At 44.3% G+C, this 26,790-nt stretch overlaps 1 protein-coding gene across 2 annotated transcripts in view; it reads right to left on the minus strand.

Annotated features, from left to right (window-relative positions):
* The window catches only part of USP13 (ubiquitin specific peptidase 13), a 108,047-nt gene extending 82,178 nt beyond the window's left edge, over positions 1-25,869 (minus strand). For both annotated transcript variants that reach the window (XM_083177702.1, XM_083177701.1), the window contains exon 1: positions 25,705-25,869. In XM_083177702.1, coding sequence (XP_083033828.1) covers positions 25,705-25,815 — 111 coding nt within the window. In that variant the 5' untranslated portion in view covers positions 25,816-25,869. The remainder of the gene's footprint in view (positions 1-25,704) is intronic.
* Positions 25,870-26,790: the final 921 nt, after the last annotated feature.

Here is a 26,790-nt window from a genome sequence, read left to right on the forward strand (position 1 = left end):
TCACCGTGTGTACCTCTATTAGACACAAACCAGACACTGACAAAGACAGTTAGCATCTAAGCATTTATGTAAAGCCTGATCATTTGGAAATGTTGACAACAGCTGGTAACACAGCAATCAGTCATTTAGCTGCACTTGTGTTGGCTACAGCCACAGAACATTGATTAAAGGGAACATTATTCATTAACACCACTCAATAGTAAATAGAAAGGGCATCCATGAACCCATCCCAAACTTTAACCGTACTACACACCAAATAATAATAGCCCAAGCAATAACTATATACCAACATAAATGAGTTCCTAGCTCGCCCTCCGACATTACCACTACATTTGATATTAATGGAAACCTTTGTTAATGTTCTATGGTCAAGTATGTTAATAAAACTTAGCAAGTTTTCAGGTAGAATCAGAAAGTGCACAATCTGCCAGAGGATGTCATCACTTTAAAGGGCCCCATACACTATAATGATATGTCTGACCCTAAAGTCAGATAGCATTTTGTAGCTTTTTTTTTTTTTTTGCATAACATATATCTCATGCGATTGATCAGGTCAAGATAAGATTGCATGAGATATATCTTATGGTATACAATTGTAACAGAAGATATATCTGATGGGCTGGGTGAGGGGGCTAGAGGGACTGGAAATGTCAGTCAAACTTCTGGCGATACATCACATACTGTACGATATATTGAATGCACAAAAAGCACTCCTTTTCCATCCAATTCCGATAAATCACTGGTGCATTACGACTGATCAAGGGGTCCGGTTTGCTTTTGCTGCTGCACTTGAGCAGTGTGCACTATTACTCAATTTCTCATGTATTTCGCACTGTAGATTTTTAGTGCTGCGGCTATGCGCTGCCGCAGCACTAAAAATCTACAGTGTGACAGAGAGCCCTGATTTATCGGGACGCGGCTCCAGGCACTCACTGGATATTTATGTGGGTCGACTTCCCCAAGCTTCACGCTAAACACTTAGGGCGGGATGTATTAATATACATCTCCGGCCCTTCGCCTGACAGCCGCCGCGATGCTGCCGCATATGTACTAACATATGCGGCTAGCATCGGGTTGCGGAGACGGAGACCCCCGCGATACCTGTGATGTGGTCTGCGGGGGTCTCCGTCACATCCCGGCGGCTGGCAGTGTCCCCCTGCGTCTCCTCCTCTCCCCTGCAGCCGGATGTCCTTCCGGCTGTGACACCTGCTGGGGGAGGAGGAGATCAAAGGAGGACGGTAGGGGGGGGGGGCGCGCGGCGATAGAAGCCGATACCCTGCCAGGCGAAGACGGGGCGGACGGGTAATAGTACATAGGAAAATGCGGTAAAACCCCGGTTTTACCGCATTTTCCCTTTAGTATATCCCGCCCTTATTGTGCCTGCTTGCTCATTAACCCACCAGAGCCTGGCTGGACTCAGGAAAAGGTCCTTCTGTGACATCAACTCGGTAGCCGGCTGCTGTGACGCTGTGCAAACGACACAGCCGGACTACAAAGGATCCCCTAAGCAGAGCAAGTGACGGGTGAGATATCAGTCCCCATTTGTACGAGAACACACAGGTTTGTGGAGCACACAGAGACTTTTCATACTGCTGGCTTTCTTTATGCAAGTCCTTATTATAAAGTCTCCGTTGCAAATTAACAAACATTTTATGTCAAAGACTTAAAGGAAAAACTATCAGGTGTTTGACAGCTAACCTGTCAGATTTGTCCCAACAATACAGATACAGTAAATTGGTCGGGTCATTAGTGTTTTATTTATTCCATAGATAGCTTTAGTAGCTGCTTTTTAGTAAATTGTTTTTTATATTTAATAAAATACATGTACATTGTTTATACCAGAAGCGCTCTCTCTGTTGTACATAATATTTTCCCCACAATGGATGTAAGGCTGACCGGCCTATAATTTTCAGGGTTAGTTTTGCTACCTTTCTTCCAAATTGGTACAGGTTGAGTATCCCGTATCCGAGTATCCGTTATCCAAATTATTCCGAAAACCATACATTCCAGAAAGTGAAAAAAAATATTTTGTTTGCTAAAAACTCACTGGGGACATTTGTAACAGCACTACTGGTGACATGATATGTAACTGGCACTATATATGTGCAAGAAAATGATTGCTTGGCATTCAAATTCAATATCTGAGATAGTACACACATTTTGTTTCATGTTTTGAAACCTTGTTTTTTGAACAAATAAAATATATTTGTGTGTATTTTATGTGGTAATAAAATATATTTGTGTGTATTTTATGTGTTTATACAGCATACATGCAAGATACTTCAAAATACATAATTGAAATATTAAAATATTCCGAAATACGGAATAATCCGTTATCCAAAATTATCCTGGTCCCGAGCATTTTGGATACGGGATACTCAACCTGTACTACGTTAGCTATGCGCCAGTCCGTTGGTACCATCCCTGAGTTTATTGATTCCTCGAATATCAGATATAAGATATATCAGAACTCAATTATTTTAGTGTCCTATGGTGTATTTCATCTGGGCCCGGATATTTGTTACTATTTAGGTTCCGTAATCTATTTTTGACCATTTCCTCACTCAAACATACAGTTTGGGAGCCATCAAAAGCCGAGCATTTAATCTGTGGGAGATCTTCTAAAGATTCTTCCCTTGTAAATACAGAAGCAAAAAAGTCATTGAATAATTCCGCTTTCTCTTTTCCTTCTATTACCAGGGTACCCTGCTTATTTTTTAGTGGTCCAATATTTTCCTTCCTTAATCGTTTCCCGTTTATATAGCTGTAGAACTTTTGGGGATTAGATTTGCTATCTGCCGCTATTTTACGTTCAGTCTCTAATTTAGCCATCTTGCTTGAATTTTTAAATTTCTTATTACATTCTTTATATGCGGCAAATGATTTGGGTGTCCCATCTTGTTTAACCCCTTCCCGACATTTGACGTACATTTACGTCATGGTCGGGAAGCACTTCCCGACACATGGCGTAAATGTACGTCATGGATTTAAACTGTCACCGCGTCTATAGACGCGGTGACAGTTTCAACATGTCTGCTGTCCCTGACAGCAGACATGTCCGTGCATGCCCCGGGGGGGCTGCGATGCCGCCCCCCCGTCGGCGATCGCTGTGATTGGCTGTTCAGTGTGAACAGCCATTCACAGCGTTTTCCTGTGTCACCGGCGAATAACGTTCGCCGGTGACACGGGATCAGAGGTGATTGGTGCTGTAAAGTACAGCACCAATCACCGCGGGGTGTAAGGGTGACACTGGTGTCACCCCACCTCACCCCGCCCGCCCCCAAAGGCCGTGATTGGTCCGTCGGACCGACGGACCAATCACAGCCAAGGAGGGAGATTTAAACTAACGGTGACTGCACTGCAGACGCCATTCCGGTCTGGAAAGCGTGCAGTGCGGTCACCGTACCCCCCTGCCGCCATACTGACCAGAAATACTTGCTGCAATACTTACCTGATCGCTGCTGATTGCTGATTGCTTCCTGGATCCTGGATCCTGTGCTTTAATTGTGCCATACTGTGATATTGTGCTGCTGCACTGTATTAGTATTAGCTAGATAGATAGAGAGATAGATAGAGATAGATAGAGAGAGAGAGATAGAGAGAGATAGAAAGAGAGAGATAGAGAGAGATAGAGAGAGATAGAGAGAGATAGAGAGAGAGATAGTGTCAGAGAGTGCTATATTTTGTGCTGCTGCAGTGTGATATAGTTATAGATAGAGAGAGAGAGATAGAGAGAGAGAGATAGAGAGAGAGGCCTACTGACAGAGTGCTATATTTTGTGCTGCTGCAGTGTGATAGTTATAGAGAGATAGAGAGAGATAGAGAGAGAGAGATAGAGAGAGATAGTGACAGATTGTGCTATATATTTTTTATATAACTGACTGCTGCCCCCTCCTTTTGTGCTGATCAGTATAAATTAACTGATCAGTAACTTTTTGGGGGCGCAGGTTTTTTTTTATATATAGATATACCTGTGAGTGCTGCTGCTGCAGTGTCATAGAGTGTTAGATAGTGTTAGATAGTGAGAGATAGAGAGAGATAGTGATAGAGAGTGCTAAATTTTGTGTCTGCTGTCCCCGCCTTTTGTGCTGATCACTATATCTGAGGTGATCAGCAACTTTTTTGGGGGTACAGAGGTTTTTTTTTTTTTATATATACCTGTCAGTTGCACCAAAGGTTGTGCACCTGCTGCACCTCACTGGTAATCAGTGTCGCATCACTGATCACCTTTTTTTTTGTGTGTGTGCTGTGGGGTATTTTTTTAATTTTTTTTTTTACACACACTGTGATTTTGTGGGTGTCCTGTGGCCGCTGTGCGCTGATCAGTGACGTACATCACTGATCATCTTTTTCGGCACAGGGTTGATCTATTTTTATTTTTTTTTTTATCAAATTCCTGTTGCCTTTGAGCGCTGTTCAGTGACAGACGTTACTGACCAACATCTGTGCTCAATTTTTGGCGCAGGACCTTTTTTTTTTTTAACCCCTTCCTTTTTTTTTTTTTTAACCCCTTCAATTTTTTTTTTTTTTAACCCCTTCATTTTTTTTTTTTTTATTGGTATAAAGCATTTTTTTTTTTTTCTGCACCACATACACACTACACACTACATACCCCCCGGATTGAAATAAAGTTTGTGCCCCCCCCTACACTATACACGTGTTGAAACATTTCACTACCGGTAACACAAAAATAAAAATGGCATCCCAAATGTCCTCCCAAATGTCCTCCCAAATGTCCTCCCAATCATCCAGGAGAATGTATTCAGTGGAGGAGGCATATGCCATGCTTGCTTCTGACTCTGACACAGGCAGTGATGCAAGCGGGGAATTTGAAGGATTTGCCTTAAGCTCCTCTTCCTCCTCTGCTGATGAGGGACCCCCTCAAAGACGCCCCCGTAGATCAGCTGAGATTCCCCCCCCAATAATTGATCTAGTATGGACCCCACCACCAGACAATTTTGAGCCCCAGGTTCCTGAGTTTTTGGCCATGCCAGGAATCCAATTTGATTCCACAGGTCTCAGAGAAATTGACTTTTTCAAATTATTTTTCTCTGATGATTTTATAAATTTAATGGTGGACCAAACTAATTTATATGCCCAGCAGTTTATTGCTCAAAACCCCACGTCATCATTTGCTAGGTGGACCCCTGTAGATGCAGTAGAGATGATGACGTTTTGGGGTCTGGTGTTTCATATGGGCATAGTAAAAAAGCCAGAAATTAGGCAATATTGGAGTACAGATGTTCTGTACAGTACTCCATTTTACCGTATGGCCATGCCCCGGACTCGATTTGAGACAATTCTTAAATTTATACATTACACCGATAATGCACAGTGCCCACCCAGAGATGATCCCACCTTTGACCGGCTATTCAAAGTCAGGCCGGTCATTGATCATTTCAGTGCCAAATTTGAAGAGGTGTACATCCCTGAAAAATTTATTTGTATCGACGAGTCCCTTATACATTTTAAAGGAAGGGTTAAATTCCGCCAGTACCTTCCCAGTAAGAGGGCAAGGTATGGCATAAAAATGTATAAGCTGTGTGAAAGCACCTCAGGGTACACCCACAGGTTTAGGGTTTATGAAGGGAAGGATTCAAGAATTCTACCGCCAGAATGCCCCCCCTCCCTCGTAGGTGTTAGTGGGAAAATTGTCTGGGATTTAGTGCACCCCTTCCTGGATAAAGGTTATCACCTCTATGTGGATAACTTTTACACCAGCATCCCCCTGTTTAAGGCCCTTGGTTCAAGAGGTACAGCAGCTTGCGGTACTGTGCGCAAGAACCAAAGAGGCCTCCCAAAAACGCACATTGCCCAAGTAATGAGAAGGGGTGAAAGCAGGGGAATATGCACCGAAAATATGTTGTTGGTCAAATATAAGGACAAGAGGGATGTCCTTATACTGACAACAATTCACGGAGACAGTACCACCTCCGTCCCTGTACGAGGTACCAGTACCCACACCTCCAAACCTAATTGTATCCTGGATTACAATAGGTACATGGGCGGAGTGGATCTTTCAGATCAGGTACTGAAGCCGTACAGTGCCCTGCGGAAAACAAAAATCTGGTACAAGAAGGTGGCCGTGTATATCATCCAGATGGCACTGTATAACGCTTACGTGCTATTCCGTTCTACCGGCCAGAGGGGGACATTTATGCACTTTCAAGAGGAAGTCATAAAGGGCCTAATATTTGGGAACCAGCAGGCAGAGGGCCCCAGTACTTCTAGTACTGGCCCCCGTATTGTACCAGGGCAGCATTTTCCTGATGAAATCCCCTCCACTGGAAAAAAGGGCAGGACACAAAAAAGGTGCAAAGTTTGCTATAAAAAGGGAATAAGAAAGCAAACTATTTTCCAGTGTGACACTTGCCCCGACAAACCCGGCCTATGTATAAAGGAGTGTTTTAAAATATACCACACATCTATGGAATATTAGGTTCATCATTTCACCGTGCTTCGGGGGTCTTGCTAATGCCACATAGCACCCACCATTCATTCCACCAGAATCTGAGCCGCAAAATCCAAAAATCACTCCTTCCCTTCTGAGTCCTGCCATGCACCCAACTGGTATTTTTTGGTCACATGTGAGGCATTGCCGTACTCGGGAGATATTGGGGCACAGATTTTGGGGTGCTTTTTCTCCTTCATTCCTTGTGAAAATGAAAAATTTTGAGCCAGAACTGCATTTTTGTGTAAAAAAATGTAATTTTTCATGTTCACTGCCCAGTTTTATCAAAATTGGTGAAACCCCTGGGGGTTTGAAATGTACACTATACCCCTAGATGAATTCCCTGAGGGGTGTAGTTTGCAAAATGGGGTCACTTGTGGGGGGGGTCCACTGTATTGGTGCTTGGGGGGTCTTGCTAATGCGACATAGCACCCACCATCATTCCACCAGAATTTGTGCTGCAAACTCCAAATATCACTCCTTCCCTTCTGAGTCCTGCCACTTTTTGGTCACACATGAGGCATTGCCGTACTCGGGAGAAATTGGGGCACAGATTTTGGGGTGCTTTTTCTCCTTCATACCTTCTGAAAATGAAATATTTTGAGCCAGAACTGCATTTTTGTGTAAAAAAATGTAATTTTTCATTTTCACTGCCCACTTGTATCAAAATTGGTGAAACCCCTGGGGGTTTGAAATGTACACTATACCCCTAGATGAATTCCCTGAGGGGTGTAGTTTGCAAAATGGGGTGACTTGTGGGGGGGTTCCACTGTATTGGTGCAACATAGCACCCACCATTCATTCCACCAGAATCTGTGCTGCAAAATCCAAAAATCACTCCTTCCCTTCTGAGTCCTGCCATGCACCCAACTGGTATTTTTTGGTCACATGTGAGGCATTGCCGTACTCGGGAGAAATTGGGGCACAGATTTTGGGGTGCTTTTTCTCCTTCATACCTTCTGAAAATGAAAAATTTTGAGCCAGAACTGCATTTTTGTGTAAAAAATGTAATTTTTCTTTTTCACTGCCCACTTGTATCAAAATTGGTGAAACCCCTGGGGGTTTGAAATGTACACTATACCCCTAGATGAATTCCCTGAGGGGTGTAGTTTGCAAAATGGGGTGACTTGTGGGGGGGTTCCACTGTATTGGTGCTTGGGGGGTCTTGCTAATGCGACATAGCACCCACCAAAATTCCACCAGAATCTGAGCTGCAAAATCCAAAAATCACTCCTTCCCTTTTGAGTCCTGCCATGCACCCAACTGGTATTTTTTGGTCACATGTGAGGCATTGCCGTACTCGGGAGAAATTGGGGCACAGATTTTGGGGTGCTTTTTCTCCTTCATATCTTCTGAAAATGAAAAATTTTGAGCCAGAACTGCATTTTTGTGTAAAAAATGTAATTTTTCATGTTCACTGCCCACTTGTATCAAAATTGGTGAAACCCCTGGGGGTTTTAAATGTACACTATACCCCTAGATGAATTCCCTGAGGGGTGTAGTTTGCAAAATGGGGTGACTTGTGGGGGGGTTCCACTGTATTGGTGCTTGGGGGGTCTTGCTAATGCGACATAGCACCCACCAAAATTCCACCAGAATCTGAGCCGCAAAATCCAAAAATCACTCCTTCCGTTCTGAGTCCTGCCATGCACCCAACTGGTATTTTTTGGTCACATGTGAGGCATTGCCGTACTCGGGAGAAATTGGGGCACAGATTTTGGGGTGCTTTTTCTCCTTCATACCTTCTGAAAATGAAAAATTTTGAGCCAGAACTGCATTTTTGTGTAAAAAAATGTAATTTTTCATTTTCACTGCCCACTTGTATCAAAATTGGTGAAACCCCTGGGGGTTTGAAATGTACACTATACCCCTAGATGAATTCCCTGAGGGGTGTAGTTTGCAAAATGGGGTGACTTGTGGGGGGGTTCCACTGTATTGGTGCTTGGGGGGTCTTGCTAATGCGACATAGCACCCACCAAAATTCCACCAGAATCTGAGCTGCAAAATCCAAAAATCACTCCTTCCCTTTTGAGTCCTGCCATGCACCCAACTGGTATTTTTTGGTCACATGTGAGGCATTGCCGTACTCGGGAGAAATTGGGGCACAGATTTTGGGGTGCTTTTTCTCCTTCATATCTTCTGAAAATGAAAAATTTTGAGCCAGAACTGCATTTTTGTGTAAAAAATGTAATTTTTCATGTTCACTGCCCACTTGTATCAAAATTGGTGAAACCCCTGGGGGTTTTAAATGTACACTATACCCCTAGATGAATTCCCTGAGGGGTGTAGTTTGCAAAATGGGGTGACTTGTGGGGGGGTTCCACTGTATTGGTGCTTGGGGGGTCTTGCTAATGCGACATAGCACCCACCAAAATTCCACCAGAATCTGAGCCGCAAAATCCAAAAATCACTCCTTCCGTTCTGAGTCCTGCCATGCACCCAACTGGTATTTTTTGGTCACATGTGAGGCATTGCCGTACTCGGAAGAAATTGGGGCACATATTTTGGGGTGCTTTTTCTCCTTCATACCTTCTGAAAATGAAAAATTGTGAGCCAGAACTGCATTTTTGTGTAAAAAAATGTAATTTTTCATTTTCACTGCCCACTTGTATCAAAATTGGTGAAACCCCTGGGGGTTTGAAATGTACACTATACCCCTAGATGAATTCCCTGAGGGGTGTAGTTTGCAAAATGGGGTGACTTGTGGGGGGGTTCCACTGTATTGGTGCAACATAGCACCCACCATTCATTCCACCAGAATCTGTGCTGCAAAATCCAAAAATCACTCCTTCCCTTCTGAGTCCTGCCATGCACCCAACTGGTATTTTTTGGTCACATGTGAGGCATTGCCGTACTCGGGAGAAATTGGGGCACAGATTTTGGGGTGCTTTTTCTCCTTCATACCTTCTGAAAATGAAAAATTTTGAGCCAGAACTGCATTTTTGTGTAAAAAAATGTAATTTTTCATTTTCACTGCCCACTTGTATCAAAATTGGTGAAACCCCTGGGGGTTTGAAATGTACACTATACCCCTAGATGAATTCCCTGAGGGGTGTAGTTTTCAAAATGGGGTGACTTGTGGGGGGGTTCCACTGTATTGGTGCTTGGGGGGTCTTGCTAATGCGACATAGCACCCACCAAAATTCCACCAGAATCTGAGCTGCAAAATCCAAAAATCACTCCTTCCCTTTTGAGTCCTGCCATGCACCCAACTGGTATTTTTTGGTCACATGTGAGGCATTGCCGTACTCGGGAGAAATTGGGGCACAGATTTTGGGGTGCTTTGTCTCCTTCATACCTTCTGAAAATGACAAATTTGGAGCCAGAACTGCATTTTTGTGTAAAAAAAATAATTTTTCATTTTCACTGCCCAGTTGTACCACAATTGGTGAAACCCCTGCGGGTTTGAAATGTACACTATACCCCTAGATGAATTCCCTGAGGGGTGTAGTTTGCAAAATGGGGTCACTTGTGGGGGGGTTCCTAACTTTTAGCATGTTATGGTGCCTAGAAACCTACATGGTGCCTAAAAAATAATCTCATAAAAAGGAGGCTCCAAAATCAAGTAGGTGCTCCTTCTATTATGAAGCCTGTGGTTTGGTCACCGTGCACACTAGGGCCACATATAGGATATTTATGAAAACAAAAGAATTGGGGGAATCAATTTTTAGTCACATTTCTCTAGTAAAATGTACTGTGTTCCTTAGAAAAATGTATTAAAATTGCAAATCTGCAAAAAAAAAGAAATTTTGAAATTTCACCTACACTTTGTTTTAATTCCTGTGAAACACCTAAAGGGTTAACAAACTTCCAAAATGCTGTTTTGAATACTGTGAGGGGTGCAGTTTTTGAAATGGCATCATTTATGGGGGTGTCTCACATACAAGTCCCTCAAAGTCACATCAGAACTGAACTGGTCCCTAAAAAAATCAGTGTTTGAAATTTTCTTGAAAAATTGAGAATTTGCTATTCATATTGTAAGCCTCCTAGTGTCCAAAAAAATTAAAAGGAAGTTGAAATAATGATGTCAACATAAAGTAGACATATGGTCTATGTTAGTTATTCACTATTTTGAGTGGTAAGATTATTTGTCTCACAAGCAGAAAATTTAACATTTTGCAAATCGCTAAATTTTCCATTTTTTCACGATATTTTGGTATTTTTCACAAAAAAACACAGACCGTATCGACGAAAATTTACCACTAACTTGAAGTACAATGTGTCACGAAAAAACAATCTCAAAATCACTGGGATAAGTAAAAGCAAAAAAAAGTTATCCCCACTTAAGTGAGACATGTCAGATTTGAAAAAAATGGCTCTGTCAGGAACGCAAAAACTAGCTCTGTCAGGAAGGGGTTAAATATTTTGAATGCCATCCTTTTTTTAGCCATTTCAAATTTGACTTTGCTGTTAAGTCACATAGGTTTCTTTTTGACATTTGTTCTTTTGTTTACCCTAGGAATAAATTTATCAGTGCTTTTTTGTAAAAGTATTTTTGTAAAAGTTTGCCACCTTTTAGTAGTATCCATCCCTCTAAATAATTGCAAGCATCAGTGGGTTACCGGTGAGTCTGTCCATTGTCTCAAACTAGCAGTCATTTATATGTCAATGCTTGTAGTTGGTAGGCTATTTACCCATACATGTGCACTAAAACAATCCTTTCCTAGCACTGTCGTGTCCTGATCTGGTTACCTATTGCTACAGTAATGGTGTGTACACACTGTGCAATTCAGGCTAATGGCAAATTTTGGCTAACTGGACTTAAGATTTACACTATCTTGCTATTTGGCCCTAGGCCAAATACATTATACAGGCAACATGGTGAAGTTGCCTGCACAGTCTAATTAGACTATATTCAACTTTATTGTCATTACCCCACAGCAGGACAACAAAATTAAGTAATCAGCCATGCAGTACCGTATTAGCCATATGCAGACAAATTTGGTTTTCATATTTCAGTGTACGTTACCCAATATTTGTGGGCTTCATGCAAAAGCCACCCATATTGCCTCTGCATTCAAAAATAAAAAAGGAGTGTGCTCCCCTTGCATAGCAAATGGTTACGTTGTTTGCTTTGCTCCTGCTAGAACTGCATAAGCCCCACAGTGTCAAACTAGTGCACCTGTTTCTACAACAGCAAAAGTGCTGCAGCTAAACTACTTTACACCACTGACTATAAGCTGGCTCCTAAGCAAACAGACTCCTCTAGAATGTATGCTTTCATCTGCCAACTGTCCTTTCACAATCAAACCTGTAATAGCCATCTAGCCTTCTATCCTAGGCCCGTCTCTCTGCCCACTGACACCTACTTCAATTAAAAAAATCAGCACCTTCTGCTACACTCCAATGTACTGTCAGCTAATTGTCTCCAGTAACAGAAGACATGGGGCAGTATTCAATGACAGTACTCAGCATGTGCAGCGAATCCTGTTTAGGATTCGCTGAACAGTCGCCGTGTTTCGGAGGGCTGGAGCCTTCGCTGCCAGCCCTCGCTGTCACAGTATTCAATGCCGCAGGGGCTCGCTGCCCCTGACGGCGATTCTTTGACAAAGAGAGTTCACCTATAGAAACACGTTGGAAGCCTGGGGAAGACAGAACTCCGCACACTGCCGATACCGGAAGTCACCACATCCGAACTTCCGGTGACGAACGGCACACCCTCGGAGGTCCGGAACGAGAACAGCGTGGAAGAAGATAGAAGGCCAGAAGACCTAGGTAAGCTTAGGGACAGATAGGGATGCCAAAGGTCGCCACCATAGTGCCGCATATCGGAACCACCACTCGGACCGCATTACCCCACCAAATACCCACGGAGGGCTGTAAACATTGTAAATTCCATTGCTTTACTCTCTACCTTTTATTTTTTTTTACTTTTGAGCGGATAAGCACATTTTTATACATAACATAACACAATTCAAGCGCTTTTATTCTTATAGCAAAAAAGGCGATTCTTAACCCCTGCGGAGGGGACGGCGGCAGGCAGGTAGATAGAAGTCTCCCTGCTTGCCCCAGAATGTATGTGGGGGGGCTCCCCGGGACCCAGGCAGCACAAGCTGCCCCCCCCGGGGGAGCTAGCAGGGGACCGGGTAGGGAGCCGCTTGCAGTGCTCCTGATCGTGCATATGTAATGATCGGGAGCAATGAATATATGAATATCTAATGAGCGGCTCTCGGCCCCCTGCTGGTTGTTGCAGCTCTCGCCCCCCTGCTGGTTGTTATGTGTAAAAAATATATATATTTTGTTTTAAATTAAATACAGGTTGAGTATCCCTTATCCAAAATGCTCGGGACCAGGAGAAGTTTGGATAACGGATTATTCCGTATTTCGGAATATTTTAATATTTCAATGATGTATTTTGAAGTATCTTGCATTTATGCTGTATAAACACATAATATACACACAAATATATTTTATTACCACATAAAATACACACAAATATATTTTATTTGTTCAAAAAACAAGGTTTCAAAACGTGAAACAAAAAAAAAAATGTGAATTTGAATGCCAAGCAATCATTGTCTTGCACATATATAGTGCCAGTTACATATCATGCCCCCAGTGATGCTGTTACAAATGTCCCCAGTGAGTTTTTAGCAAAAATAATTTTTTTTTTCACTTTCTGGAATGTCTGGTTTTCGGAATAATTCGGATAACGGATATTCGGATACGGGATACTCGACCTGTATATATTCATGTGCTGTAAGCACATGAATAAAAATAGCATGCCCCTTCACATAATAAAATTCCTGATTTTTTTTTACACCAAATAAAAAAAAAAAAAAAAAAACTTTATTTTAAAAGTTCACATTCCAGTTCACTATAAAAAGATGGCGATTGTTACACGGTGACACACGGCGAAAATCACTTAAAAGGTTGTCAATTTCCATGTTGGCATTTTTTTTTACTGTACTAAAACAATATTTGATAGAAAACTGGCGCTAATGGGAAGCAGCTATGTTAATCCTCTGGAGACCATCCACTTCTCCAAAAATATAGACAGACAATCGGTTAAACAAGTAATAGGATAACCAGCGCTAATTCCAGAACTTGCTTGTGAACTGGACACTCTAAGACAGGTGAAACTCCTTAGTGGGTCAGTGGAACCACACTTACTTTTCAATCCTGTCTCGAGTTCACATAGCAGTTTCTTTAATTCAACAGGTAAATAATTCTCCCCTTCCAAGACAGACACTTACTTTAAAATCCCTTCTCGAGTACACCAAAAGGTATCTTTTAGAGTTTCACCTGTCTTAGAGTGTCCAGTTCACAAGCAAGTTCTGGAATTAGCGCTGGTTATCCTATTATTTGTTTACCCGATTTTTTTTTACTGTGTCCACCTTTCCTACTGGTCGACCTTTGCAGGAGTCTACCTTTTCACTGTTGACCTATCCAACCTTTTGATCATATGGGGTCAACCTAGTGACTGTTGATTTAAGATTGATCCTTGTAACGATCCACGCTTGTTTTAAACATGCTTTATTTTCCTCTACCCAGTGCGGCAGATCAGTGACACATTACAAATCAATGATAATAGGGAACACAATTTTGTTATACATATATTTATTGTGCGTTTCATAATTGGCCAAATACCCTGTATTTATCTATATTCATTTTTTCTTTTTGTAAATGTATTTCACAACTCATCAATGTTATCACTCAAAACACCAATTAGGCCCTCATTAACTACAATGTCCTTTTTTGGTACTCCTGTGTGCTAGAGACGAGTCACCCGTGCCCTATTGTCAGGAGATCGGTGTTTGGAGAATCCTGTTTATAGCTGTGATTTCTTACAGATCTTGTTATATTTACTTGTGTGACTCAGTCTGTTCCTTAATAATAAGCCACTAAACATGGCAACATGGAAAGCAGCGTGACAGGTGTGCACTAGGCATATGAGTAAATCACCATGTATAAATTCACTATGTAACTGCTACATCAAAATGTTGACTAGTTCGTTGCGTAACTGCTATAGTATATAGAAAACAGGAACCCTTCTATGTATGTCCACTATGCTCGCAGAAACACTTGGAACACACACAAAGACAGCGGCTTAACTATAGCACTGCAGCCCCCGCCACCGCGGGGGGGGGGCGCTGTGCATGTGGGGGCGCCGGGGGCTGCGGTGCTATAGTTACACACCCCCCCCCCCCAATCCCCGGCAGACTTACCTATCTGGCTGGTCCCAGAGGCTCCGTTCTTCTGCTGAGGACCACCACAAAATGGCCACCCCCATATAGCACACAGTTCTCTGAAACTGTCTGCTGTATGGGGGCGGCCATTTTGTGGTGGTCCTCAGCAGAAGAAGAACGGAGCCGCCGGGACCAGCGCGATAGGTAAGGCTGCAGGTAATTGGGGGGGGTTTGCATGGGCGGCGGGGGGTTGGGGGTGCTTGGCGGGGCGGGGCACCCAAAACTTAGTTATGCCACTGCACAAAGACAAAGACGGATTTAGACCTCATGGGGCCCTAGGCAATCCCCTCACCTTTAATACACTTGACAATATAAAAACAATTGGGTACTTGTTTCCTAGCACGGCGCCCACAATATTAAGTCATACGACATATAATCCCATCGCATGCCATACACCCGATGCGATTTTAAATTGTATAAGCCCCCTATACGATTTTTAATTGTATAAGCACCCTAATGGGGGCTTACAATGTTAAATGCACCTCCACGCCACCCCCACTATGAACGCCAACCCGAAGCGTGGCGAGCGCAGCGAGCCCACGAGGGGCGGCGGTACGCGTCCTCTGACCTTTTCATACCCCCACTATCCACGTAGAAGTGGAGCTGATTTTATATTGTTTGGCAAGCGCAGCGAGCCCTGCGAGGGGACGCGTATTACATGTATTCCGTGTCCGCTCGCCTCGATGCACTCGCCACACTATATAAAATCACATCCACGCCGACGTGGATAGTGGGGGTATGAAAATGTCGGAGGATGCGTACCGCCGCCCCTCGTGGGCTCGCTGCACTTGCCACGCTTCGGGTTGGCGTTGATAGTGGGGCTGGAGTTGGGGGTGCTTTTAACATAGTAAGCACCCATCACGGTTAATTATCTTATAGGGGGCACATTTAACATTTAACATTTAAAAACCCATTTGGGTGCTTATATAATTTTAGGTACTTGTGTATTTTGGCGGCGCCCATCGCATCGTATACCATTACGCATGCGATGCGACTTCGTTGGTTAGTGTACGATGGCATACAATTTTCAAATTGTATGCCATTGTACATGGCATACAATGCCATACGATGCGATGCAATGCGATTAAACATTGTATAAGCACCCTAATGGGTGCTTATACAATGTTAAGCACCCTAATGGGTGCTTACAATGTTAAATGCACCCCCACGCCACCCCCCCACTATAAACGTGAACCCGAAGCGTGGCGAGCGCAGCGAGCCCGCGAGGGGCGGCGGTACGCGTCCTACGACCTTTTCATACCCCCACTATCCACGTCGGCGTGGAGTTGAGAACAGATTAGTGTGGCGAGCGCAGCGAGCCACCGAGCCCGAAGCGTGGCGAGCGTAGCGAGCCCCGCGAGGGGACGCGGATACCTGTGAAGCCCGCAAAGGGACGCGTTTACCTGTGAAGGTATCCGCGTCCGCTCGCCACGCTTCGGGCTCGGTGGCTCGCTGCGCTCGCCATACTAATCTATTCTCAACTCCACGCCAACGTGGATAGTGGGGGTATGAAAAGGTCGTAGGACGCGTACCGCCGCCCCACGCGGGCTCGCTGCACTCACCACGCTTCAGGTTCACGTTTATAGTGGGGGGTGGCGTGGGGGTGCATTTAACATTGTAAGCACCCATTAGGGTGCTTATACAATTTTTCATCGTATACGGGGTCAAAATCGCGTCGCATCGCATGCCATCGGGTACATGGCATGCGATGCGATAGGTTCATCGAACGATGCTGAAATCGGGCGCCGCCAAAATACACAAGTACCTAATTTTAAATCGCATACCATTGTATATGCGATACAATGGCATACAATGTGATGGTATACAATTTAAAATTGTGGCTTTATAGATGTTATTATATACTTTTATAGTGAAGTTACACTTACATGAAGAACCACAGGGGCATCTAGATGGAAGGCGTCGTCACTCTGGTTTTGCAGTGTAAATGATTGAAGAAGAGAAAAAAAGGGAGATTTCTTACCAAATCTCTCACTTTCTGAATCGCTCATCCTATTACATTTCACCCTTGACTTTATTAGGGCGTGTGGCTGCCATTTCTTTTTTAACTGTTTCCATTGGAAGGTGGTGATCGCTGCAGTTACCCAGCTGCACCCGTTTGAAACGCAGAGACTTACTAAATACTTTTTGGGTGTGGATCATTGGGTCAACCCATATTAGGTCGATATGCATTGGGTCGACCACTGAAGGTCAATGTGGCTTAGGTCGACACATGTAATAGGTCAACATGGCTAAGGTTGACGGAGTTGGATGTTGACAATAGGAAGGATATTTTTGTCCCAAATGTCAACATGGACACCATCAAAGTGTACAGCGCCCCCTCACATGGCTCGCTGCGGTTGCCATGCTTTGGGCATGGTGGCACAATGCGCTCGGCACACTATTTTATTCTCCCGCCACGGCATAGTGGATGGCAGGGCAAGAAATACCGCCTGTTGGCAAATGTTGGTTCAAAAAAAAAGTGAAAAAACTAATGTCGACCTTTTGACTGTTGACATTCCCATTGTCGACATTCCGACCCTGTAAACCGTGGCCATATCGATCTTCAGTGGTCGACCCAATGCATTTCGACCTAATGACCATATCCCTACTTTTCTATAGTAAAATACATTGGCCTCAATAAGAAAAAATAAAACCCAATAGCCCTCAAAGGAAAAAAAAAAAAAAACACTGGGTACAGGTACAATGAACCCACATTAATAAATAAAATCACCATATTTGGTGCCCAACAGGAAAAAACTATCAAACAAGCACACTGTATATTATTCCAGCTTCCGTGATGACCTACATATAATACCTGTAAAGGAACCTAACACATTACCCTGCCAGGGGTGCACATCATTATATTGGCTGTGCAACCCTATAAATACCAATAATGGTGTCACTTGCAAATTTTGCAGCAAAGATGCCCTTTACTTTACATCAACATTGCCTCTAATAAAAATAGATCAAATAATTCTACTTATGTTATATTATATAGGGGACGGGATGTATTAATGGGAAAATGCAGATAAAAACCCTGTTTTCAGGGTGTAATCACATTTCCCGTTTGAATGAAGACCCAGACATTACCCTTTAGAAGCCTATTAGCTTCTTACTGTATGGGTGTTGTCAGAGGGATCCAATCGGATTCCTCCCTACCTCCCCATGGCTGCCGCTTCCTTCTGTCTATACAAATACAGACTTCCAGGTCATAAACCCATGGACCGGCTGTCATCGTAAAGGGCACCTCTTATAGAGAGCTGCCCATTTGCCCTGCTATTCGCACATGTTTGGACAGATGTGATTGGTATCGGGAGAATGTGTGGAGGGATGTACCCTGTAAAGTTGGAACATCCCGCCTGTAGATTTGTATTCACTACAGATCCAAATAACGTGATTAATTAATTGTGGCAGCTCCTGGGATAGTGGGCCTTATTCTAGTTCACTCCTTCTGGCAAATTCCTTCTTTGATGGACAAAACCATGAGCACTGCAGCGGGGCAGATGTTACTTGTGCAGAGAGATTTAAATTTGGGTGGGGTTTTACTTCAAAGTGAGATCTATATTGCAGTGTAAGAATAAAGCAGTCAGTATTTACCCTGCACAGAAACAAAATAACTCACCCAAATCTAATTCTCTCTGCACATTTTACGTCTGCCCCACCTGCAGTGCACATGGTTTTGTCCATCTAAGAAGGATTTTGTCAGAAAGAGTGAACTAGAATAAGGCCCAATGTGGGAAAGCTGACACAAAGGGAGAAGTGTGTACAAGCTATTAATGCTCATTCCGGGGGAGCCAGAGACTGAGGACCTTATACAGATCCATTTGATCCACTGTGCGTTCTTATGGAGGACTGATGTTGCGCGTTTGCGCATGTGCAGATGCAGGGTGCGTGCACCCATGGCAAACATTCGGTTTGCCGGGTGCACTCACCCTACACAGCAGACAGGGGGCGGAGAAGGGCGGGGAGCACCGGGCAGCCTCATATGGGAATGTTCAGCATTTCATGGGCGCTCCCATGAGAATGCTGGGCGTTCTCAGGCTAATGAGGCCGTGATGGACATGATGAGGACTATTGAGGATTTGATGGACAGATGTCGCTGCCCGCTCTGTCCTCGCACAGGGCGCCCGCTGTTTAGAGTCACTATATAGATGTCTCTGAACTGCGAGCGATAGAGAAATAATTCGATGGACTGCGACCATCGAATGATTTCTCCCCGCCTGCGAATGGATGATTATGTAAATCACAGCCGTGTGTGTGTGGGGGGGGGGGGGGGGGGTTTCGTGCGTGCGAGTTAGGGCGGCCGGCACTGTGGGCAGCAGGTTGCGTCTGATGGACTCGTAAGGATTCCAAATTCGCAGCCTTCCGATTCAATCAGAATAAGTTCCAGAGCTTGCAGCCATAGCGGGAGAAGTGTGTTGGTGACTATATATAAAAAGGTACAAATATCCCAGAAATGATCCAAATGGCAGTTGTGAGGAGAGTTTATTACCTTGACAACATCCAGCTGCATTATTTTACCGTGGTGTGGGCAGGGCTTGGATGCCGGCCCCAGGAAATGTCCCCTTTTCCCTGCAGCCCAGTCTGCCCATGATGCTGGCAGTGGCAGCTGATACTGAGAAGAGGCTGCTGCCAGGAGGCCCTTTAATACACTGCAGATAGTGAGACTCTGGGCCAGATGCACTAAACTTCAAAAGTGATAAAATGTAGAGTGATAAACAACAAAACAATCAGCTCCTGCCTGACATTTTTCAAACACAGTCTGTTACATGGCAGGTAGGAGCTGATTGGCTGGCTGTTTATCACTCTCCATTTTATCACTTTTTGAAGCTTAGTGCATCTGGCCCTCTGTGAGTGCAGGACAGATAAACGTGATGTCATGATGTCACACGTGGTCGCACAGTGCTCCTCTGGGAACGTTTTGCAGAGGTCCAGTAATGGTGCCAGTGATATTTATACTGGTCTAAGTACTGTTAATGAGTATCTGTGAACCATATAATGAGAAGCCAGCCTTTATTATGGATCATGGAAGGGCCAGATTTCGTGGGGGCCCAGCAGGCTCTAGGCAGGCAGCTAGGTTGGAAAAAAGGGCCTGCACAAAGCCCCCTAACCAATAGACCATCATAAAGTCAGAGCTGCATCTACAACAGATATGTATTAACAAATGTTACACTGCTAAACACTAATAATAATAATAATAATAATAATAATAATAATAATGTGTTTTGAAGTCAATATCGGGATGACTTGGGCAAGCTTAATTTAAATGGACATAAAAAACAATACAGAAAGAAATGTATTTTGGGGCAGCAGCAAATTCAGTTATATTACTTTTTTATTTTAAATGTAATTTCATGTAACAGCATTGCTGTGATTACATTTTTTGTGGTGGCAGGGTTAGACAAACCACTACTCATGAGGAGAATATCCAATTACCAGCAATCACTAATCACAGATAATTGCCCCATTAACCTGGCACTAGCGCCAGCTTATCAGGCATTTTGTTCTACCTGCCTCCAAATGAAAACACACAGGTTTCATTGGGGGCGATTCTGTAACACAGAAATGCGGTAAAAACCCCGTTATCTGGGTTTTTACCACATTTCTGTATGCTGTATTAGCCCACCGCAGTGTTAGCGCTGCGGAGGGAATCGCCAGCAAAAGCTGGCGATTCCCTGCAGAAGCCTATGGGCTTCTTACCACAGCGCTGTTTGAGGGATCCGTCACGGATCCCTCCCAGCGTGCCCTGTGGCCGGCGCCGGGGTCTGCGCATGCGCAGATGGACTCCCGGGTCACAGACCAGGAAGTCCAGTGCCGGCACCGCATCGCAAGGGACAGCTCTTATCACAAGAGCTGTCCCTTGTTTTAATAACGGCATATGTTACAGCATATGCCGTTATTAAAATTGCGGTAGCCAGCAAAGGGGGCCGTGGATGTTACAACATCCCGCCCATTGAACCTATATGTTTTGGAGAGAAATTTTGTTTTGATTTTTATCAGGGGACACATACACAATTTCTTCCCTCCGTATATTTTTTCAGGGGTAATGAGATGGGGGTATATGCATGCATTGCCACAATGTGGCTGGGGGGCTGAGCTGTGGGAATACTGTAGGAATACAGTATGGCGCGGGTACTGGGTAAAACCCAGTGTGATGAGCACGACCCCCACTCTCCATGACTGTCCGGGAGACTCACACATTTCATGACTGATGATTGAGCCTTGATGGTTAGATTCAGGGAAGAATAACAAGATCTCATATCTAGAGGAAAATCCAAAGAGCTCTTTTAAGTATGACTTGCATGTGACCGGTAACAACCGAATCACTACAATAGGTGTCTGCTGTTAATCTGGGTACACACAATACAATTCACGCCACTGGCGATATTGTTAAAGATACTGGAGGTACTCCCAGACCAGCGATTGAGCATTAAAACACTGAACGATATTGTTAATGATATCGTTCAGTGATGTCATTCAACACCCCCCTGAACATGCAGCCGTTGGCAATATAGTCAATATTAAGCTGCATGTTCAGGTGACAGTAGATATTATTAACGACCCGTTTGACAGAGCATCGTTAACGATACTGAGCGTACATACTGGACACGAATATTGTATAGACTGACTTTTATTGCCGAAGGGGGGAAATATTATTTGATGAGTGACCATCAAATTATTGCTATCCCATTCGGCTGTATGTGAGGTTGATGTGTTCTTGCACACATCCCCTCATATGCTAGCGCGGGGGGTTGGTCGGCCAGGCGTTGTGCGGTGTTTACGTATTCGCTAGGCTGCGATTACACACAGGCTAGGGAACAGGTCTGAATCAGGCCCTATCTTAGTAAATGAGGTGTAGATTTATTATAGCAGCGCTAAATCCGCCGCTATAACAGTTCCGGCTTCACCTCCTCAGCGAGGCAAAGCAGGAGAGGACACCGACAAGATATAACTCCCAGCGCAGCTCAGAGCCAGCAGCAGGGACAGCGCTGTCCCTGCTGTGGGCATAGGGCATAGCCGCCTGCAGCTGTCAAAGTCAATAGCTGCAGGCGGCGGAACGGTCAGGAGCACGCAGCTCGAAATATCGTAGCTGCGCTATGCCTCCCGCCCCACACTGCCGCACGCTAGACACCCGCTCAGCGGGTGTCATAGATCAGGGGAAGCGCTATCCCCTGCCATAAGGCACGGGGATAGCGCATATTCCCCTGATCGTCAGTTAATAAATCTACCCCTGAGTGACTATTAAATAAAGTCTATCGCCATCTGCAGGGAAGAGAATCTAGACAGACTTTTATTCCGGACGCTATCCTCCAAATTCAGGATGGGCGCTGATGTCATGTGCCCCAAGCAGGTATCACCATGCCGGTATTCTCAGGGGAACACCCAGCGTTTTATGGGCACGCCTATAAAACGCTGGGCTTTCCCCTGCTGCCCACCTCCGGGCCCTCCCTTCCAGTGCATGAGCAAACCCCGAACATTGGGGACGAATTTGGACCCTAACGAATGGGAGTGAATCAGCCCCATAGTTAACTACCTGGAGAGAACCTCACTGATCCCTACATTGCTTCCAGTGCACATATGTGATGTGACCGTACCAGTCCAGCACAGCATACAGTAGGTGTCCTGACCTAGCCAGTAGGTGCCAATACTATAGATCACACTTACAAGCAGCAGCTAAAGGTTTGCATCATTCATTTTTATTTATATTTCTTCAAGCCATATGAAGGTAACATTGCAGCAATATGGCTTTATCATGTTCACTCTATTTGGCCAAAGGGAAACTCTTATCTTTAGTACATAGTACATATGCGATGAGCGGCCAGATGTACCGCCATTGCTTAGTACATTGCACCCTGTGTGCACACGACTTTACAGTAGATGCACCCTAGATGTTATTGTACTGTGACAATCCCTCTAAAATGAAAAACAAAACAAAAGTAGGTAATTATGGTTCTGCCACCAAAAGCCCTCACTAGTGTGTTGGCGAGAGGTGCCCTTTAAATAGTACACAAACATGTTCACCGTCAGATCATTCACTCTTTTTCTTCATATTGAATTAAGATAAATGGCCTTTCATTTGGCTCACCCTACAGGCCTCTTCACATTGCTGGATTTCACTGGGTGGGTAAACTGCTGTCTGACACTTGAGACCTGAAGAATATGGATATAAATAGCCTCTGCAGCATCGTGATGAACGCCAGGCAGCTGAGTCACTTTTAAAATGGACTTGGGTTGTTTAACACAGAACTCACATCATTTTTTAAAATATCATAATAATTCAATATATTTCTGCAATTAAATTCAGTAGAAATTTTCTATTTATGATGGACACCACAGACCTATAAAAGACCAAATAGTTACTTGAACAACTGTTTTATTTAGATCCTAGCATTCGCTACTAGAAAGGACACAAGTATACGAATACAGCGAAGATTATAGGAACACTACAGATCATGGTCTTAAATGGCTTTGGTCTCCAATACCAGTAGGACCAGATTAATTTAGTCGCAGTGTTTACCACAAAACTCAAATTTCGGGTTTAACGCCCTGAGCTATTCAATTCAGGCAATTCCCCCACATGGTAAACACTTGGCTAACACATGTAAACCCACAGATTCTGGGTAACGTGCCTAGAATCTATGGGTTACACCATTCAGTAACCCTAAGGTGTATTTAATGTAGATTTTTACACACAGCTCCTGAGATTGTGAGGAAAAAAATTCTAAATTTTTTGCATCCTACGGGGTTCGGCGCATGCTATGGTTGAAATAGATTAGGTCAGAGCTCTTGGTTTAATTGAAAAAGCCAATAAGGCCTTGTACACATGGTGATGCCTGGTACGCCGATGCCAATATCATCGGTGGCAGGGACCCAGTGGGGGTGCCAGCATTGGCAAATACATAAACACTTGTCGATGCCGGCTCAGAGGTGAGCGGCCGGGTGGCATGATGGTCATGCTGCCAAATGGCCGTCATTAACGAGGACCCTCCTCATCTAGACATGCTGGATGAGGGAGGGTGTCGGTAACCACGTGCGGTGGGCACGCATCATTAATTACATCAAGTGTACACACTAGAAGATAAAGATATAAGATATCTTTCAGAACAGGCTTTGTTTTAGTGAGTATGGGGCTTTAGCGTCAGTATCTAAGCAGGAGAAAAACTGAGAGATTTTGGATAACCTTCTAGGAGGTTTTGGCCATCTAATCAAAATCTCACCGTGTGTACACTCGTGAAGTTTTGCTGTGGAACAGATGTCGGAATATATCCATTGACCAAAGATTACTGTAAACATTAAGTGGCACTCCCAGAATACGCCGGGTGCCGAATACAAACACCCCCTGGCTGTCAAACAACTTGCGAAATGTAACGCTCTCTGCACGTTACATTTGCCCCACCTGCAGTGCAACATTGTGTTGTCCACTTGAGAAAACAAAATTACCTTTGCGATCCAGTCCATTAGGCCCATTTTGCATACAAACTGAACGATATGCCAAATGACAAATGATCTAGCTAGAGTCTAGTAATTTGCACCTTTTTTGTGAACAACACAGCCATAAATGTGCCGAATCTACACATGACAGAAACCCTTGTTAACGACCGTCGTGAGTGAGCATTGTTTAATGTTCATTGTGTACACCAGGCATTCCCAACCACGGTCCTCAAGGCACACCAACAGTGCAGGTTTTAGTGATATCCAGGCTTCAGCACAGATGGTTTAATCAGAATCCCTCATATACTAATTAAGTCACCTGTGCTCAAGCCTGGATATCTACAAAACCTGCACTGTTGGTGTGCCCTGAGGACCGTGGTTGGGAATGCCTGGTGTACACACTGGCTGATATTTTGAACGATATCTCTCACCTTTGCAGTTCCTACGCAGCCATAAATCTAGCACAATTCAGTGGCAATAAAGTTGGGCTCCTGATTGATAAAGCAATACCGTTGGAGAACACATTTGGGTCTATTCTTTAAGAAGTGAAACAAGTGGAGGTGTGCCGGGGGAGAATCATTTTTGAGGTAACATTCATCAAGTGATTTCTTTGAAATTATACATAGCATCTAATTGGTTGCCTTGGGCAACTTCTTCACTGGCACGCTTCTCCACTGCTTCATGAATAGACTCCATAATGCTAACAATGGCCACAGCAAATCGCTTTTTGTGTTGTTGCTAAAGGAAAGTGTATGATCAACACATCCAAAAAGTACAAGTTAGCCTGCAAAGCCAGAGCTGGATGTGGCTGACAATGATTTGCAGTCACTCCTTTGGTCATGCTCCTCGATACCCCATTTGTTAGTTTGGTTTTTTTATTGTGCCATTACAAAAAAGTTAATAAAAAAAAAATGGTACTTTCTCATCTTTGCGACCACCGCTACGGCAGTTACGTTAGCCGCTACCAAAGGATTTTCGGCAAGGAAGTACCCCACCCTCCTGTGTCCATGCCACCATCTATTACCTTTAGTAAAGTTGGGGCAAGTGGAGCGGAGCGAGCCACCTAGCCCAAAGCTTGGCGAGCCCGTGAGGTGACAATGGTGCTATGTAACTTCTGTAGCATAAGCGGTGGCCACAAAGATTAGGAAGTACCAAAAATATATCTGTTGTCCATTAAAACATAATCATGTTAAATGCAGTCATGCCTTTTTTCTGGCCATATGTCATTTCACCACCAGCATGTAACATACAGTAGTATTACTTTCTTTCGGGCATACACACTATTGACCAGGCTTTCCCACCCGACTCCTAACGAGATCCGGGCAGTAACAAACGGATCAGCACACACCTGTGACAAGGGGCAACATCGCCCATATGTAACGTCGGGCGTTATTACCGGCGGGAAGGTGACTGCAGTGCTGCTACCACGTGTAGACAGCTCAGCACATACACACCGCCGGTGCTGCCTGTCATTCACTGATCACAGCAGGTAAGAGCAGCGATAGGGGAGGACCCTGCTATTAGTAGCCGCACATCGCCCTACACGTGGGATTTCAGTGGAAAAAGCAAAACAAACGCATGCGGGGAGGAGGGGAACGGAGAGCACAGATCACCCATAGGGGTGTCACTCACAGGGGAATCATAGGAGAAGGCGCACTCCGTCTTGTAGACCCTGTCCCCTGACTTAGGCACTCTGATGGTGGGCATGTAAGGGACCAGCAGCTCTCCCAGGTCTGCAGCCATCTTCACATTCCTGCTGCTCCCAAACAATGCTGGGACTCTGCGGCCAGCGGCCAGGCATGGGAGGGCAGGACAGATGAGGCTATTTTAATCCAATAGCAGATCACACCAGCTCGCTGGGTCCTGCTGCTGAAAGGCAGAGGGAGGGGGTAGCTGCTGCCAGGGATGCCTATTTATAGATGGCAAACTCTTATAGGTTTTTTTTAATAGGACCAGTACTATTTTTCTGGAAAAACTCCAGGTCTGGTGGTGGATCAATTAAATAAAAAGAAACATAAATAATAGAGATAGAGGGAGAGATAGATGTATATATTGTATTTAGAAACAAAGGCACTCACATTTGACTTTAAAATAAAACTTATCTTATGAAAAGTAGATTTTCAGTTCCTGATGATGTCATATTTAATTCGAGGTTCAGGAACTGAGTTCCTGCTGAAAAATAGCACTGAATAGGACTGTATATTTGTCCATATGTACAAAGCTATGTTGCTGCCTAAACTGTGTTCTAAAGTAGAATAGAATCAACTTTATTGGCCATGTATGCTTGCCCACACTAGGAATTTTTTGTGGATTACAGTGCAGCCTCAAGTGGGGAAGAAGAGGGGGCATTACCAGTGGCGTAACTAGATACATGTGGGCCTTATAGCAAAAGTTTGTAAGGGCCCCTATTTATCACCTAATGCGGAAAAATGTAAAGAGCACATAATACTTTGACAGGCAAAGTGGGCCCCTTTCAGCTCTGGGCCCCATAGCAGCTGCACCCCCTGCACCTATGGTAGTTACGCCCTTGGGCATTACATACATAGCATTAAGACATTACATGCAGGGAACACATGCCCGCCGAGCTGCACAGCGCCTATGCAGCCATCAGCGGCGCCACTGGTCACTGCAGCAGCCAGGTGGGTAACAATTAAGCAGAGACAGTACAGCTTATCACAAGGGAACACATACCGTGCTTCACAGTGCCTAGGCAGCCAT

The sequence above is a fragment of the Crinia signifera genome, chromosome 3, assembly GCF_055691185.1.
Source record: "Crinia signifera chromosome 3, ASM5569118v1, whole genome shotgun sequence".
Classification (NCBI taxonomy): domain Eukaryota; kingdom Metazoa; phylum Chordata; class Amphibia; order Anura; family Myobatrachidae; genus Crinia; species Crinia signifera.